The sequence below is a fragment of the Ranitomeya variabilis genome, chromosome 4 (genome assembly GCF_051348905.1).
Source record: "Ranitomeya variabilis isolate aRanVar5 chromosome 4, aRanVar5.hap1, whole genome shotgun sequence".
Lineage (NCBI taxonomy): Eukaryota > Metazoa > Chordata > Amphibia > Anura > Dendrobatidae > Ranitomeya > Ranitomeya variabilis.
Window position 1 is genome coordinate 697,958,139 of NC_135235.1, and position 17,426 is coordinate 697,975,564.

At 43.1% G+C, this 17,426-nt stretch overlaps 2 protein-coding genes across 5 annotated transcripts in view; one reads left to right on the forward strand and one right to left on the reverse strand.

The window, feature by feature from the left end:
* Positions 1-17,426, forward strand: part of LOC143767734 (uncharacterized) — a 464,270-nt gene that overhangs the window by 269,890 nt on the left and 176,954 nt on the right. The gene's annotated exons all lie outside the window — the stretch shown is intronic.
* LOC143767736 (uncharacterized) overlaps positions 14,452-17,426 on the reverse strand; it is a 74,929-nt gene continuing 71,954 nt past the window's right edge. For all 4 annotated transcript variants that reach the window (XM_077256241.1, XM_077256240.1, XM_077256242.1 and 1 more), the window contains exon 7: positions 14,452-16,695. In XM_077256241.1, coding sequence (XP_077112356.1) covers positions 15,188-16,695 — 1,508 coding nt within the window. In that variant the 3' untranslated portion in view covers positions 14,452-15,187. The remainder of the gene's footprint in view (positions 16,696-17,426) is intronic.

Below are 17,426 nucleotides of genomic sequence, written 5' to 3' on the forward strand. Positions count from 1 at the left end.
GTCCCAGCATCTCACTGAGACCGATACTGTGCAAGGGGTTACTGCTGCCTCTCCAGGCTCTACTTTTGTACCCTGCACTGATCTGCGGCGAGCAGGCTTTTCTGGGACTGTCCTGCTTTGCACACACTGAGCATGCCCAGGGTAAGATCTCTCAGTGGAGATCAAGGGTCATCTGCTCACGTACTGCAGCCAAATCTATTTGTCCTTCTAGGAAGGTCCTGTAGGTGCGCAGGCTCTGTGGCAGCCTCTCATTGGTCCTTCTAGGAAGGTCCTGTACATGCTGCAGCTATTTAAGGCTCGCATGGCCGCACGGCCATACGCTAGCATCTTCCAAAGTTACGTGCTTTGCGCCACTGTGGTCATGTGTTTGAATGTGTTCAGGGACCCGGCTGAAATAAGCCCCTAGAATGCTAGCACCTCCGGCGAGGAAATTGTGTTTGAGTGTATTCAGGGACCTGGCTGAAATAAGCCCCTAGAATGCTGGCACCTCCGGCGAGGAGTTTTGTGTGCATGCATGACCACTGTCAAGCTTTGCTTTCTCGGCCGCTCTGTGAAGCTAACAGAGCTGGTTCATACCGCCATATTGTGCAGCCATTCACTTAGCAGCAGGTTCTTTCCTGCACGGTGGATCCTGGGTTGCGAACGCACCAATCCCATCTAATAAATATATTCGGTGTGTTCCGCAAACCCTAACACCCAGCCTTGTAAGTCCAATCAAATACAACAACAGAGTCCCAGTTTATGTCTTTCTGAACTCTCAACCGTAGGAAAACCTCCTAACCTTTTTGATCAGGAACACTTGATCTGGCAACAAATTGTGAAAGGAATAGGAGAATTCAAACGCCTACTGCAAGAAATCTCGCCCCCATGGAATGGTGAGCACAAAGGAAGGGGAAATGTAAGGAGGAGAGCCGGCCTCGGCATGCCTTGTCTGGGACGAGTCCAGAACTACTGGTGCTGTCACCCGAATTGCAGGATGGAGAGTTTAGTTCCCCGGACAGACCTTTGAACTTGAGACCAGGGGGCGTAGAGAGCATAAAATGGCAACAATGCACAGGAAAAAGGTCAGTAGTGGCGGGGTGCTGTAGTGCGCAGGGGATGAATGCGAGCTCTCCTGCGCTGTACAGTCAGGAAAAGGTAGGCCCAAGCCAGAGTGGTCTACGGAAGCTTACCGGAGACTTCAGGCGGAGATGCTTCCAGAGATCGCTGACAGTGCTGACTCCCATGACATCACTGAACGTGAGTGATCCCTCCTTACGACTGGACCGCAGTGGGCATACTCCCAGATGTGACAACCAGGCTGCAGTCAGATACCTGCGACCGGACATCCCAGGACCACCGACAACGCCGGGATCGAAGACCCCTTCTGCATCAGGATGACACCGGTATCTTCAAGCATCCAGGCCGGGATGCTACCGTCATCATCTCAGAGACTGCTCCACATCAATGCCGGAGTGATAAGTCTGATTCCTTTGAACTCCCCCCTACCTAACTACACACCTGTTGCCCCTAAGTCTATCATACTCAGTTTCACTATCCTATTTACCATATACTCCCTCCCAGCATGGAGTAAAGCTGTTATATTAAATCCCTCTGTTAACCCTTGCTCTGCCTCCAACCATTACTGCATTCTTGTACCTGCTTCACCACCTCTATCTTTCCAACCCCCTATCTCATTTGTCACCACCCTCCTGGGCCTGGCGATTTGGAATTTCCTTTTCCTCCTCAGATCTTGCCATCTCCCCAGCATTTCACTAGTAGAGATCCCATCTATCTCCTGGAATGGAACCCCACTAGCTGTCAGGTCACAACACAACTCCTTCCTGCTCTAATTTGGGTATCATCCTCTTTTCTCCTTTCTTGATCTACTCTCTCTACTGTGCTAGTTTTTGACACTTTTGCTTTCTCTAAAGCAGATAACTGAGAAATTAAATTGCATGCTGTATAGACAGTAGTGGAATTTCCCATAAGCGCACTGAATATAGTGAATAATGGGGATTTGTAAGCAGCTGGGGCACTTTGAATTTTTTCTTCAATTTATTCTTCATCATTACTGTCAACATTGCAGCATCTGGTCCCTTCCAATCCTCTACAACAGCAAAATGATAATTCAAATCTGGCAAAAGATTTCTCTCAATCTCTGAACTCCGTCTGCAAGAGACTCCCATCGAGTTTGTGGTATTAATTCAATAGGAGAATCATACACTTTTGCCACAGAATCTCTCACCAACTGCAACAAAGAAGTTTTCTGCAGTGTACCTTGCACGTCTCATTTTTAGACGTACCATAGGAGCAATACAAATACTACATAATCCTATAGCTTCTCCATTGTTCAAAATTATAGCATCTGCCCCATGATCCCATAATCTGACAATCCATGCTAACAAATGTTCTCCTGCTTGCTGCCTGTACCTGGTACCCAGTTCTGTTAGCACTCCTGCTGTATACCCTCTAGTCTCTACTGTCATTGCGGATTCTGCTCCAGTAGCTGCATTTCCTGCATCCTTCCTATCTCCACTACGCTGTGTGACTTCTCCTAGTTTTTGTTATTACAATACGGCTAGCACGCATTTCTACCTTATATACAGTGGGGCAAAAAAGTATTTAGTCAGTCAGCAATAGTGCAAGTTCCACCACTTAAAAAGATGAGAGGCGTCTGTAATTTACATCATAGGTAGACCTCAACTATGGGAGACAAACTGAGAAAAAAAAATCCAGAAAATCACATTGTCTGTTTTTTTATCATTTTATTTTCATTTTATGGTGGAAAATAAGTATTTGGTCAGAAACAATCAAGATTTCTGGCTCTCACAGACCTGTAACTTCTTCTTTAAGAGTCTCCTCTTTCCTCCACTCATTACCTGTAGTAATGGCACCTGTTTCAACTTGTTATCAGTATAAAAAGACACCTGTGCACACCCTCAAACAGTCTGACTCCAAACTCCACTATGGTGAAGACCAAAGAGCTGTCAAAGGACACCAGAAACAAAATTGTAGCCCTGCTCCAGGCTGGGAAGACTGAATCTGCAATAGCCAACCAGCTTGGAGTGAAGAAATCAACAGTGGAAGCAATAATTAGAAAATGGAAGACATACAAGACCACTGATAATCTCCCTCGATCTGGGGCTCCACGCAAAATCCCACCCCGTGGGGTCAGAATGATCACAAGAACGGTGAGCAAAAATCCCAGAACCACGCAGGGGGACCTAGTGAATGAACTGCAGAGAGCTGGGACCAATGTAACAAGGCCTACCATAAGTAACACACTACGCCACCATGGACTCAGATCCTGCAGTGCCAGACGTGTCCCACTGCTTAAGCCAGTACATGTCCGGGCCCGTCTGAAGTTTGCTAGAGAGCATTTGGATGATCCAGAGGAGTTTTGGGAGAATGTCCTATGGTCTGATGAAACCAAACTGGAACTGTTTTGTAGAAACACAACTTGTCGTGTTTGGAGGAAAAAGAATACTGAGTTGCATCCATCAAACACCACACCTACTGTAAAGCATGGTGGTGGAAACATCATGCTTTGGGGCTGTTTCTCTGCAAAGGGGCCAGGACGACTGATCCGGGTACATGAAAGAATGAATGGGGCCATGTATCGTGAGATTTTGAGTGCAAACCTCCTTCCATCAGCAAGGTCATTGAAGATGAAACGTGGCTGGGTCTTTCAACATGACAATGATCCAAAGCACACCGCCAGGGCAACGAAGGAGTGGCTTCGTAAGAAGCATTTCAAGGTCCTGGAGTGGCCTAGCCAGTCTCCAGATCTCAACCCTATAGAAAACCTTTGGAGGGAGTTGAAAGTCCGTGTTGCCAAGCGAAAAGCCAAAAACATCACTGCTCTAGAGGAGATCTGCATGGAGGAATGGGCCAACATACCAACAACAGTGTGTGGCAACCTTGTGAAGACTTACAGAAAACGTTTGACCTCTATCATTGCCAACAAAGGATATATTACAAAGTATTGAGATGAAATTTTGTTTCTGACCAAATACTTATTTTCCACCATAAAATGCAAATAAAATGATAAAAAAAACAGACAATGTGATTTTCTGGATTTTTTTTTCTCAGTTTGTCTCCCATAGTTGAGGTCTACCTATGATGTAAATTACAGACGCCTCTCATCTTTTTAAGTGGTGGAACTTGCACTATTGCTGACTGACTAAATACTTTTTTGCCCCACTGTATCTCACTGTCAGAACTGTCCCATTCTGGCAAGTCTGACCATTGTTCACAAGTGATCATGGTCCTGACCCATCTTGTAAAGGAGTCTGACACAGGCTGCTGCCTTCTCCTGCGTCTACGCGTATTCATATTCCTTTGCATATTGTTATGCTGTTTCATTTCGTCTCTCAAGGCTCATTGCAAGCTAATCCTTTGCTCTATAGCTGTATGCAGCACTAAACACAAGTTTTCAATGTCCTCCTGCAAACTTTGAAGTGCCTGAACACAGACCATCCAACTGCTGCAGCAACTTTCTTTTCCTTTGCATCATACCTTGAGAGATCAAACTTGGCAGCCACATCTGGGGATTTGGTAAGCCCTGTCCCACCATATACTTGTTACATTCCTGTGCCATTGGGGTCCTGGTTCCTGATAACACCCATTCTGGCAAGGATCTGACACTCTCAGCTACTTTCCTATTCTTACCAAACTTATTCAATTTTGCAAACATTTACAGTTATGGCCAAAAGTATTGACACCCCTGCAATTCTGTCAGATAATACTCAGTTTCTTCCTGAAAATGATTGCAAACACAAATTCTTTGTTATTATTATCTTTATTTAATTTGTCTTAAATGAAAAAACACAAAAAGAATTGTCCTAAAGCCAAACTGGATATAATTCCAGACCAACCATAAAAAAGGGGGTGGACAAAAGTATTGGCACTGTTTGAAAAATCATGTGCTTCTCTAATTTGTGTAATTAACAGCACCTGTAACTTACCAGTGGCACCTAACAGGTGTTGGCAATAACTAAATCACACTTGCAGCCAGTTAACATGGATTAAAGTTGACTCAACCTCTGTCCTATGTCCTTGTGTGTATCACATTAAGCATGGAGAAAAGAAAGAAGACCAAAGAACTGTCTGATGACTTGAGAAACCAAATTGTGAGGAAGCATGAGCAATCTCAAGGCTACAAGTCCATCTCCAAAGATGTGAATTTTCCTGTGTCTACCATGCGCAGTGTCATCAAGAAGTTTAAAGCCCATGGCACTGTGGCTAACCTCCCTAGATGTGGACGGAAAAGAAAAATTGACAAGAGATTTCAACGCAAGATTGTGCGGATGTTGGATAAAGAACCTCGACTAACATCCAAACAAGTTCAAGCTGCCCTGCAGTCAGAGGGTACAACAGTGTCAACCCGAACTATCCGTCGGCATCTGAATGAAAAGGGACTGTATGGTAGGAGACCCAGGAAGACCCCACTTCTTACCCCGAGACATAAAAAAGCCAGGCTGGAGTTTGCCAAAACTTACCTGAAAAAGCCTAAAACGTTTTGGAAGAATGTTCTCTTGTCAGATGAGACAAAAGTAGAGCTTTTTGGACAAAGGCATCAACATAGAGTTTACAGGAGAAAAAAAGAGGCATTCAAAGAAAAGAACGCGGTCCCTACAGTCAAACATGGCGGAGGTTCCCTGATGTTTTGGGGTTGCTTTGCTGCCTCTGGCACTGGACTGTTTGACCGTGTGCATGGCATTATGAAGTCTGAAGACTACCAACAAATTTTGCAGCATAATGTAGGGCCCAGTGTGAGAAAACTGGGTCTCCCTCAGAGGTCATGGGTCTTCCAGCAGGACAATAACCCAAAACACACTTCAAAAAGCACTAGAAAATGGTTCGAGAGAAGGCACTGGAGACTTCTAAGGAGTCCAGACCTGAATCCCATAGAACACCCGTGGAGAGATCTAAAAATGGCAGTTTGGAGAAGGCACCCTTCAAATATCAGGGACCTGGAGCAGTTTGCCAAAGAAGAATGGTCTAAAATTCCAGCAGAGCATTGTAAGAAACTCTTTGATGGTTACCGGAAGCGGTTGGTTGCAGTTATTTTGGCTAAAGGTTGTGCAACCAAGTATTAGGCTGAGAGTGCCAATACTTTTGTCTGGCCCATTTTTGGAGTTTTGTGTGAAATGATCAATGTTTTGCTCTTTGCTTCATTCTCTTTTGTGTTTTTTCATTTAAAGGGAACCTGTCACAACTAGTGTTGAGCGATACCGTCCGATACTTGAAAGTATCGGTATCGAAAGTATCGGCCGATACCGGCAACGTATCGGATCTAATCCGATACCGATACCCGATACCAATACACGTCAATGGGACACCAAGTATCGGACGGTATCCTGTATGGTTCCCAGGGTCTGAAGGAGAGGAAACTCTCCTTCAGGCCCTGGGATCCATATCAATGTGTAAAAGAAAGAATTAAAATAAAAAATAGGGATATACTCACCCTCTGACGCGCCCTGGACTTTACAGCCGTAACCGGGAGCCGTTGTACCTAAGAATGTGCGCTTGAAGGGCCTTAGATGACGTCACGGCGCTCTGATTGGTCCGTAGCGGTCGCGTGACCGCTACGCGACCAATCACAAAGCCGTGACGTCACCTAAGGTCTTTCAAGCGCTTGAAATACCTTAGAAGACGTCCGCAGCTTCTGATTGGTCGCGTAGCGGTCGCGTGACCGCTACACGACCAATCACAAAGCCGTGACGTCACCTAAGGTCTTTCAAGCGCCTGAAAGACCTTAGGTGACGTCGCGGCTTTGTGATTGGTCGTGTAGCGGTCACGCGACCGCTACGGACCAATCAGAGCGCCGTGATGTCATCTAAGGCCCTTCAAGCGTGCATTCTTAGGTACAACGGCTCCCGGTTACGGCGGTAAAGTCCAGGCTGCGCCGGAGAGGTGAGTATATCCCTATTTTTTATTTTAATTCTTTCTTTTACACATTGATATTAATCCCGATACCGATTCCCGATACAACAAAAGTATCGGATCTCGGTATCGGAATTCCGATACCGGCAAGTATCGGCCGATACCTGCGGTATCGGAATGCTCAACACTAGTCACAACCAAAATTGATGGTGAGGTAAGCTCACCGGCATCAGGGGCTTATCTACAGCATTCTGTAATGCTGTAGATAAGCCGCCGATGTTACCTGAAAGAGGAGAAAAAGAGGTTATATTATACTCACCCAGGGACGGTCCCGCTGCTGTTCCGCGGTCAAATGGGCATCTCAGGTCCACTCCGGCGCCTCCTATCTTCATTCCATGACGTCCTCTTCTGGTCTCCGCGGCTTCGGCGCAGGCGTACTTTGGCTGCCCTGTTGAGGGCAGGGCAAAGTACTGCAGTGCACAGGCGCCAGGCCTCTCTGACCTTACCGGCGCCTGCGCACTGCAGTACTTTGCTCTGCCCTCAACAGGGCAGACAAAGTACGCCTGCGCCGGAGCAGCGGCGCGAAGACCAGAAGAGGACGTCATGGAATGAAGATGGGAGGTGCTATACCGGACCTGAGACCGCCCCTTGGTGAGTATAATCTAACGTCTTTTTCTTCTCTTTCAGGTAACATCGGCGGCTTATCTACAGCATTACAGAATGCTGTAGATAAGCCCCTGATGATGGTGAGCTTACCTCACCATCGATTTTGGGGGTGACAGGTTCCCATTAAGTCAAATTAAATGAAGATAATAACAAAGAATTTGTGTTTGCAATCATTTTCAGGAAGAAACTGAGTATTATCTGACAGAATTGCAGGGGTGTCAATACTTTTGGCCACAACTGTATATTCAAAACAATCCCACTTCTGACACCACTTTGTTTTGCAATGGATTCAAAGGATTATGATGAATAAGAAATGTTAACAAGAGATTTGAGTAAACAAAATTGAATGTACTTATTAAATAATAAGATTAAAACAAAGTAAAATACATGTGCATCAAAACATGCATTATTCATACATTACAAGGTAGAAGTCATCAGGCTCTATCTCTGTATGTACATCTCCCCTGTCTGTTTCTGTCCCTCCTTTTCACAAAATACAGTCCTCTTTTATATGTTAAAACTGTCTATTGAAACTTCTCTAAAGGCTTTGATCTATCATGGTATGCCAGTGTGAAAACCCATTAAACCAAATAGATAAGATTTCACCACATGTCATCCCTGGGAACCTTCTGATTAGGTGACTCATCTTAGAAGATAAGTGTAAATGACCGGGTCATTACATTCCTTTGTTAGGGTACCGTCTCACAGTGGCACTTTTGTCGCTACGACGGTACGATCCGTGACGTTCCAGCGATATCCATACGATATCGCTGTGTCTGACACGCAGCAGCGATCAGGGACCCCGCTGAGAATCGTACGTCGTAGCAGATCGTTTGGAACTTTCTTTCGTCGCTGGATCTCCCGCTGTCATCGTTGGATCGGTGTGTGTGACACCGATCCAACGATGCGTTCGCTTGTAACCAGAGTAAACATCGGGTTACTAAGCGCAGGGCCACGCTTAGTAACCCGATGTTTACCCTGGTTACCATCGTAAAAGTAAAAAAAAAACAAAAAAAACAGTACATACATTCCGGTGTCCGTCAGGTCCCTCGCAGTCTGCTTCCCGCTCTGACTGACTGCCGGCCGTAAAGTAAGAGCAGTTTGTTTGTTTTTTTTTACTTTTACGATGGTAACCAGGGCAAACATTGGGTTACTAAGCGCGGCCCTGCGCTTAGTAACCCGATGTTTACCCTGGTTGCCCGGGGCCTTCGGCATTGTTGGTCGCTGGAGAGCTGTCTGTGTGACAGCTCTCCAGCGACCACACAACGACTTTCCAACGATCACGGCCAGGTCGTATCGCTGGTCGTGATCGTTGGAAAGTTGCGGAGTGTGACGGTACCCTTAGATGGGTCATCCAGTTAAACATTTAACTTTTAATGAACTTTTGCTAAGTCACTGAGCGTAATGAGATATATATATATATATATATATATATATATATATATATATATATATATATATATATATAGTTAGTATTAATTACTTGCCGAGTGTTGAAACCATTTATAATACTACACAGCCCCTCTATCCCTCCACAAGTTACTTATTCGGGGGGACAGTATGTCCTCTGAGATGTGGTCTTACATTAATACTGTACGGGCTGCTCCAGTGTTTATCATGAATGAAACAGTTTGTCTCTCCCTGAGAAAATGTGGACAGTGAGTGAGGGTCCCTGGGTGGTGACAACGGAGCACAGGGAAACATCTGGAAGACCAGTTTCCTATGGAGGGTTCAGGATTGTAGCTATTGATTTTGTTGAACATTTGGAAGAAAAATTTCCTTTTTGCCCACAATACCAACATTTAACTTTCCTGCAGTCTATTTCTTCCTTGCTAGTTAGGGTACCGTCACACAGTGCCATTTTAATCGCTACGACGGTACGATTCGTGACGTTCTAGCGATATCCATACGATATCGCAGTGTCTGACACGCAGCAGCGATCAGGGATCCTGCTGAGAATCGTACGTCGTAGCAGATCGTATGGAACTTTCTTTCGTCGCTTGATCACCCGCAGACATCGCTGGATCGTTGTGTGTGACAGCGATCCAGCGATGTGTTCGCTTGTAACCAGGGTAAACATCGGGTAACTAAGCGCAGGGCCGCGCTTAGTAACCCGATGTTTACCGTGGTTACCAGCGTAAACATAAAAAAAACAAACAGTACATACTCACATTCCGGTGTCTGTCCTCCGGCGTCTCAGCTTCTCTGCACTGTGAGCGCCGGCAAGCCGGAAAGCGAGCACAGCGGTGACGTCTGACGTCACCGCTCTGCTTTCCGGCTATGGCGCTTACACAGTGGAGAGAAGCAGAACGCCGGGGGCCAGACACCGGAATGTAAGTATGTACTGTTTTTTTTTTTTTACGTTTACGCTGGTAACCAGGGTAAACATCGGGTTACTAAGCGCGGCCCTGCGCTTAGTAACCCGATGTTACCCTGGTTACCCGGGGACTTCGGCATCGCTCCAGCGCCGTGATTGCAACGTGTGACCGCAGTCTACGATGCTGAAGCGATAATCATACGATGCTACGACGTCACGAATCGTGCTGTCGTAGCGATGTAAATGGTACTGTGTGACGGTACCCTTACCGTACCGCCTCTCCCACTTTCCTTTCTGGGCTGCACGGGTCCTAATTAACTCTTTTTTTTTTACATGCTTTCTAGTTCAGCACCCTGGGCTATTTCCTTCAGAAGAACCCATTGCATATTAAACCACTTCGGACGACTAGTACATACTGCGGTCTGGACTAAAGGTCTAAAACCATTCATGAAACACTGCAGCAATAGTAAGGGGATACTATAAAATGACTGAGACTAGATCATCCCATGTGGCCCAATATGTCTTCTCAGCACCCGGGAGACACATTCTGTTAGGGGTCCGGGAGCTGGTTAACGAGAGATAAGCTCACCGAGGGGCCAGGGCCAATGTTATGCTTTTGGCTATACCTGTGGATGATCATGTAACAGCAGGTTACTTTCTATCCCAGAAGGTAGAAAGAGTACATGACTCATCATCTTCATGGGGACCAGAGGCACCTTAGGCATCCATGGCATGGGGACCCAAAAGACACAGTAATAAACCCCACAGAGATTTTGTTCGCCGCAATATCTGAAGTCTCATCCTATCATTCCTGCATAAGGCAGGGGTGTTCAAAAAGGATGCAAGTTTTACATCAAGTACAGAGACTACAGGGGTCTCTGTGTTTTCATACCATCATAGATTATATTTACAGTTCTATGTCTATTTCATCTGATTTATCTTCACTCATTGAGATACAGGAAAGATCTTTGTACAGTGTTAGCCAGTAGATAGAAAAATATTTAGAACTGAGAGTCCTCAGTGGTTGACGCCTTTTAATGGCTAAATGAAAATATAGTTACAAATTGCAAGCTTTCAAGACTAATCAAGTCTCTTCGTGAGGTATAGAATAATACAAAGTCTGAAGAGTCACATTTATACACAACAGGGTACAGAAATAATGCAATAGATAAGACAAAAATCCTCCTAAAGTTTTGTGCAACAAAAGACAAAAATTCTTCTAAAATTTAAATATTTTATTGAAAAATTAATAGAAATATATATATGTTTAAAATAATTAACAGCTGATAATAGAAGCACGTACGATCATGTGAGATACAGGTATAAGAAACCCAAAAATTAATAATATAATGAATTATGCTAAGTAATGCTAAAATAAAAATTATAAAAATATATATGTGAAAAAACCTGAAAAAACTCCCTGAAAAATGTTTATATACACAATAGTACATATGTTGTGACCAATATTAGGTAAATCCTGTGCAACAATTGGGTTATTGCCACAATGCTATGCTCAAAAATTTATGTTGGGCTCACAACGAGACCATTGAAAATACGTGTACGGGAACACATGAGAGAAATTATCGCTGCTGAAAAAGAAACAACAATGGAATATCTTAAAACATTACCAAGGCACTTTAAGATTTATCATAACTGTGATCCAACTGGCCTTCGGATAATTGGTATTGATAGGATTGTTATGGATTTATGTGGCGGTAATATTAGCTGTAGACTTGCTCAGAAGGAAACTAGGTGGATCTGGACTCTCCGTACCCTTCAACCTCTGGGTCTTAATGAGAATCTAAGTTATTCATCATTTCTCCGATCATCTTTTAATTTTAATCTTAATTGTATAACTGCACATTTTATATCTTTTTAATTCTGAGTATTTATTATTATAGACTAATTCATGTCTTTTATTTATTATTTTTTAATAAATTATACCATTGCGCTATTTATGTTCTGGGATCAATTTTCAGCCCATGAATGGTAAGAAGATTATGAGGACCTGCTTCATCTATCAATTAATCAGAAGGCATCTCTAATAATAGACTGTATTCAGTTATGAATTTTTGAACATTATGAGTCATGTGCCTTTTTGATTAGTACCATCATTTATGTATATATTTATTAGCATAATTTTATTTTATATTTTTTTGTATAGTAAGAAATTTTGATAATTTGGTATTATTATTTTGTTTGTTGGCACTAATACAATATTTGAACGATTTTTTGATTTATTTTTTTATAAATATCATTTATTTTTTACACATTTTTCCATTATTATTATTATTATTATTATCATCATCATTCATTTATATGTACAAATGTAATGGATATATATATATTTTTAGAATATAATATTGGTATTTATATAAATTTATTACAATCTGCAAACATATTTATTATATTTATTAATTTAATTTATATCTAATTATTTGTTTATTCACTTATAAAATATTTCTGGTGTAATATTGACACATCACTGTTTTCATTTTCTTTGCTAATAATGTGTAATATTTTATTTAGTTATTATTATTTGTGTAATTTGTATCATATATTTCTTAGTTTGTGCCATTCACTACATTTATTATTATACAAGTGATGGTATGCATAATCCCTTAATGGTGGTTCTCTTTTCCTATGATTTGTGCCGTACTTGCATGTGGGAGATGGTGCACTTGCGCGGTCTTCCTGGCCGCTGACTGCATTCATTCCGGCGTCTGCTTCCTTGGCAGCACGCTCTTGGTTGCTCCCCGGTTATGTGAACACATGGGCGGGGTTGCGGACCTTGTTGTGCGTTGTTTGGATGACGCCGGGTGCATGCGGTTAGTGGATGGGCGCCACATCGCATCACCCGGCGTGCAATGTTCGGCACTTGATTGGTTATTGATGGTATAAATATGTACGCCCTGGGTTTGAGTGTATACGCCCCCCAAAAGAAGGCTAACGCCGAAATGTGCGTAGGGATCAGGAAGCACATTAGGTATGAGGAGCCCTGTATAATATTGAATATATTCGTCTGCTAGGTGTTTGCACATTTGTTATCTTAGCACTATGGCACTTTATTAAGCCTTTGGTGGTGCCTGATATATGTGACTCCCATAGGGATAAACTTATTATGTACTAGATATTTCCAGCCAGCTAACGCTCGGCACGCTCATTGCTATCTAATTAATGCTGCTGGTGATTAAACTAAAGTAAATAATGACGACATTCCATAGCGCTTACGCAGGTGGCAAATTAACTTAAAATGAAGTTAATAACAATAGTGTAGTGATGTGTTGGGGCGAGATTATGTGTGGTAATGGGGTGGGGGGGCGGGATTGTGTGTGGTGATGTGTTGGGGGGGCGGGATTATGTGTGATGTGGTGGGGGGGCGGGATTATGTTTGGTGATGTGGTGGGGGCGCGGGATTATGTGGTGATGTGGTGGGGGGCAGGATTATGTGTGGTAATGGGGTGGGGAGCGGGATTATGTGTGGTAATGGGTGGGGGCGGGATTATGTGTGGCGATGTGTTGGGGGGGCGGGATTATGTGTGGTGATGTGTTGGGGGGGCGGGATTATGTGTGGTGATGTGGGGGGATTATGTGTGGTAATGTGGTGGGGGGCGGGATTATGTGTGGTAATGTGGTGGGGGGCGGAATTATGTGTGGTAATGTGGGGTGGTGGGGGGCTGGATTATGTGTGGTAATGTGGGGTGGTGGGGGGCGAGGTTATGTGTGGTAATGTGGGGGGCGGGATTATGTGTGGTAATGTGGTGGGGGTGGGATTGTGTGTGGTAATGTGGGGTGGTGGGGGGCAGGATTATGCGTGGTAATGGGGGGCAGGATTATGTTTGGCAATGTGGTGGGGGGCGGGATTATGTGTGGTAATGTGGTGAGGGGGCGGGATTATGTGTGGTAATGTGGTGGGGGGCGGGATTATGTGTGGTAATGTGGTGGGGGCGAGATTATGTGTGGTAATGTGGTGGGGGGCGGGATTATCTGTAGTAATATGGTGGGGGGCGGGATTATCTGTAGTAATATGGTGGGGGGCGGGATTATGTGTAGTAATGTGGTGGGGTGGCTGGATTATCTGTGGTAATGTGGTGGGGGGGCAGGATTATGTGTAGTAATGTGGTAAGGGGGCGGGATTAAGTGTGGTAATGTGGTGGGGGGGCGGGATTGTGTGTGGTAATGTGGTGGGGGGCGGGATTATGTGTGGTGGGGGCGGGATTGTGTGTGGTAATGGGGTGGGGTGCGGGATTATGTGGTGATGTAGTGGGGGGCGGGATTTGTGGGGGGCGGGATTGTGTGTGGTGATGTGGTGGGGGCAGAGCTAATGTGCAGGGGGCGGAATTAGCGAGTAATCACGATGCCTCACATATATAGATGTCACTTTTTAGCACTATTGCACTTTTGTGTTTTGGTTTACACTCTGTGGTATTGTGGCAATAACACAATTTTTGCACATATTTTTGCATTGTTGCACAGGATTTACCTAATATTGGTCACAATATATGTACTATTGTGTATATAAACATTTTTCAGGGAGTTTTTTTAGGGAGTTTTTTCAGGTTTTTTCACATATATATTTTTATAATTTTTATTTTAGCATTACCTAGCATAATACATTATATTATTAATTTTTGGGTTTCTTATACCTCTATCTCACATGATTGTACGTGCTTCTATTATCAGCTGTTAATTATTTTAAACATATATATATTTCTATTAATTTTTCAATAAAATATTTAAATTTTAGAAGAATTTTTGTCTTTTGTTGCACAAATGTTTAGGAGGATTTTTTTCAATTGGTGCAAGACATAATTCGATTGTACATACAACTGGTTTCTTTTCTGATTGAATAGATAAGACAAGTAACGTGAAGCAGAACTATTATTATGGGAGAGGGATAAACAGTTGTGTCCATAAATATTGGACCAGTTCATAGATAAGGAGTGTGAAATGTTTATTGTCCTCTGATTGGGGTCTGGTTCTGTGTTGTGATGCCTCCACAAGGTATGAGGAGCAAATTCCTTAATTGATGTGAAAAGACAAATCCCTGTGACACATTCATTCCATCGCTGAGTGTGTCAAAGGTTGTCATGAATTTATACTCCCACACTCTTTTGTCTCTGAGATTCGAAGTTACCTTTTAATATAAGTAATTTCATGTCCAGGCTTCTCTCCTGCGTGAGTTGTTTGAGGTGTAAAAAGAGCTGATTTATATGTAAAACATTTCCCACAATCTGAACATGAAAAAGGCTTCTCCTCTGTGTGGGTTGCCATGTGCCTATCAAGGTCCACTTTATGGCTAAAACATTTCCCACATTCTGAACATAAAAAAGGCTACTCCCGTGTGTGAGTTCTCCTGTGGCTATCAAGTTGTGCTTTCCTGGTAAAACATTTCCCACATTCTGAACATGAAAAAGGCTTCTCCCCTGTGTGAGTTCTCCTGTGGCTATCGAGTTGCGCTTTCCTGGTAAAACATTTCCCACATTCTGAACATGAAAAAGGCTTCTCACCTGTGTGAGTTCTCCGGTGGCTATCAAGATGCGCTTTCCTGTAAAAACATTTCCCACATTCTGAACATAAAAAAGGCTTCTCCCCTGTGTGAGTTCTCTGATGTTTAAAAAGAGCCGAACTATCTCGAAAACATTTCCTACATTCTGAACATGAAAAAGGCTTCTCCCCTGTGTGGGTTCTCACGTGCCTAAAAAGGACAGATTTTAAGTTAAAACATTTCCCACATTCTGAACATAAAAAAGGCTTCTCCCCAGTGTGAGTTCTCCTGTGGCTATCAAGTTGCGCTTTCCTGTTAAAACTTTTCCCACATTCTGAACATGAAAAAGGCTTCTCCCCTGTGTGAGTTCTCCTGTGGCTATCAAGTTGCGCTTTCCTGTTAAAACATTTCCCACATTCTGAACATGAAAAAGGCTTCTCCCCTGTGTGGGTTATCAAATGCCTAAAAAGGACAGTTTTTAAGTTAAAACATTTCCCACATTCTGAACATAAAAAAGGCTTCTCCCCTGTGTGAGTTCTCTGATGTTTAAAAAGAGTTGATTTATCTCGAAAATATTTCCCACATTCTGAACAAGAAAAAGGCTTCTCCCCTGTGTGAGTTCTCCTGTGGCTATCAAGTTGCGCTTTCCCGTTAAAACATTTCCCACATTCTGAACATGAAAAAGGCTTCTCCCCTGTGTGAGTTCTCCAGTGGCTATCAAGATGCGCTTTCCTGTTAAAACATTTCCCACATTCTGAACATAAAAAAGGCTTCTCCCCTGTGTGAGTTCTCTGATGTTTAAAAAGAGCTGAATTATCTCGAAAACATTTCCTACATTCTGAACATGAAAAAGGCTTCTCCCCTGTGTGAGTTCTCACGTGCCTATCAAGGACAGTTTTTGAATTAAAACATTTCCCACATTCTGAACATGAAAAAGACTTCTCCCTTGTATGGGTTCTCTGGTGGCTATCAAGATTTGCTTTCTGGTTAAACCATTTCCCACACTTGGAACAAGAAAAGCAATTTTTTGCTGTGTGAATTTTTTGATGTTTAAGAAAAGACGTTTCGACGGGAAAACTATTTCCACATTCTGAAACTGAAAATGGCTTCTTTGCTTTAGGAGCAGTTCGTTTTTGAATTCTTATTTTGTGACTTTGATATTCCTTAGTAGTCGGTAATGAATCAGAATACAGGACCTGTTTCAATGGATCAGATGATAGATCTTTACTGTGAAGGGATGATGATATATCTAGAGTAATGGCATTCCCTTCAATTGTATTCTGTGGGATGTCAAGATAATCTGATTTAAAAATTGAAGATTTCAGAAGTCCCTCTGGTCTTCTGGTACAGTCATCTGCCAAGAATAAAACCAATATTTATTTGTAAATTAAATATCCTTAATTTTTTTATTTTTGAACATTTCTACTTAAACTGTCAGTAAAAATTACAAGTTATGTAAAAATACTGAATTATTCACCAAGACAATGACAGGTTTTCTATTAAACTGTAAACTAACAGGATGAACCAGAAGAGCACGGTGTTCATCTGTTTGCTCATTTTGCCTCCCAAATATGGAATAAAAAAACACCAAACAATGTTAAAAAAAAATATTTCTGGAAGGTAGATATCACAGGACACTACCTAGCTAAACTATCTGAGTAAGAAAAAAATGAATAGCTAACTAGATAAAACACTAAGGTTACTTACCGGTAGCCGTTTTTTTCCGGAACGCATGACAGCACACCTGAGAGAGGGGATCTGCCCAGTCAGGACAGGAACCCTACTGAAAATAAAAGGTCGGTAGCTCTCCGTCGCTTCAGTTGATTTACAGAGCATGAGAGGCCCCCCTGGTTAGTACACATGGCAAAACCATCACCACATCATATCAACTAAAAACACCCAAAACTATAGTGCACATCAAAGGGGAGATAATGGGGGGGAATATACTGGTGCTGTCACGGGTTCCAGAAAAAACGACTACCGGTGAGTAACCTTGGTGCTTTCCTTTCTGTCATGATCCAAGTCGGCATTTGCTTTGTTTCTCCTACTCCGACCTGGTCATGGTGGGGTTAACTAGTTCTGCCT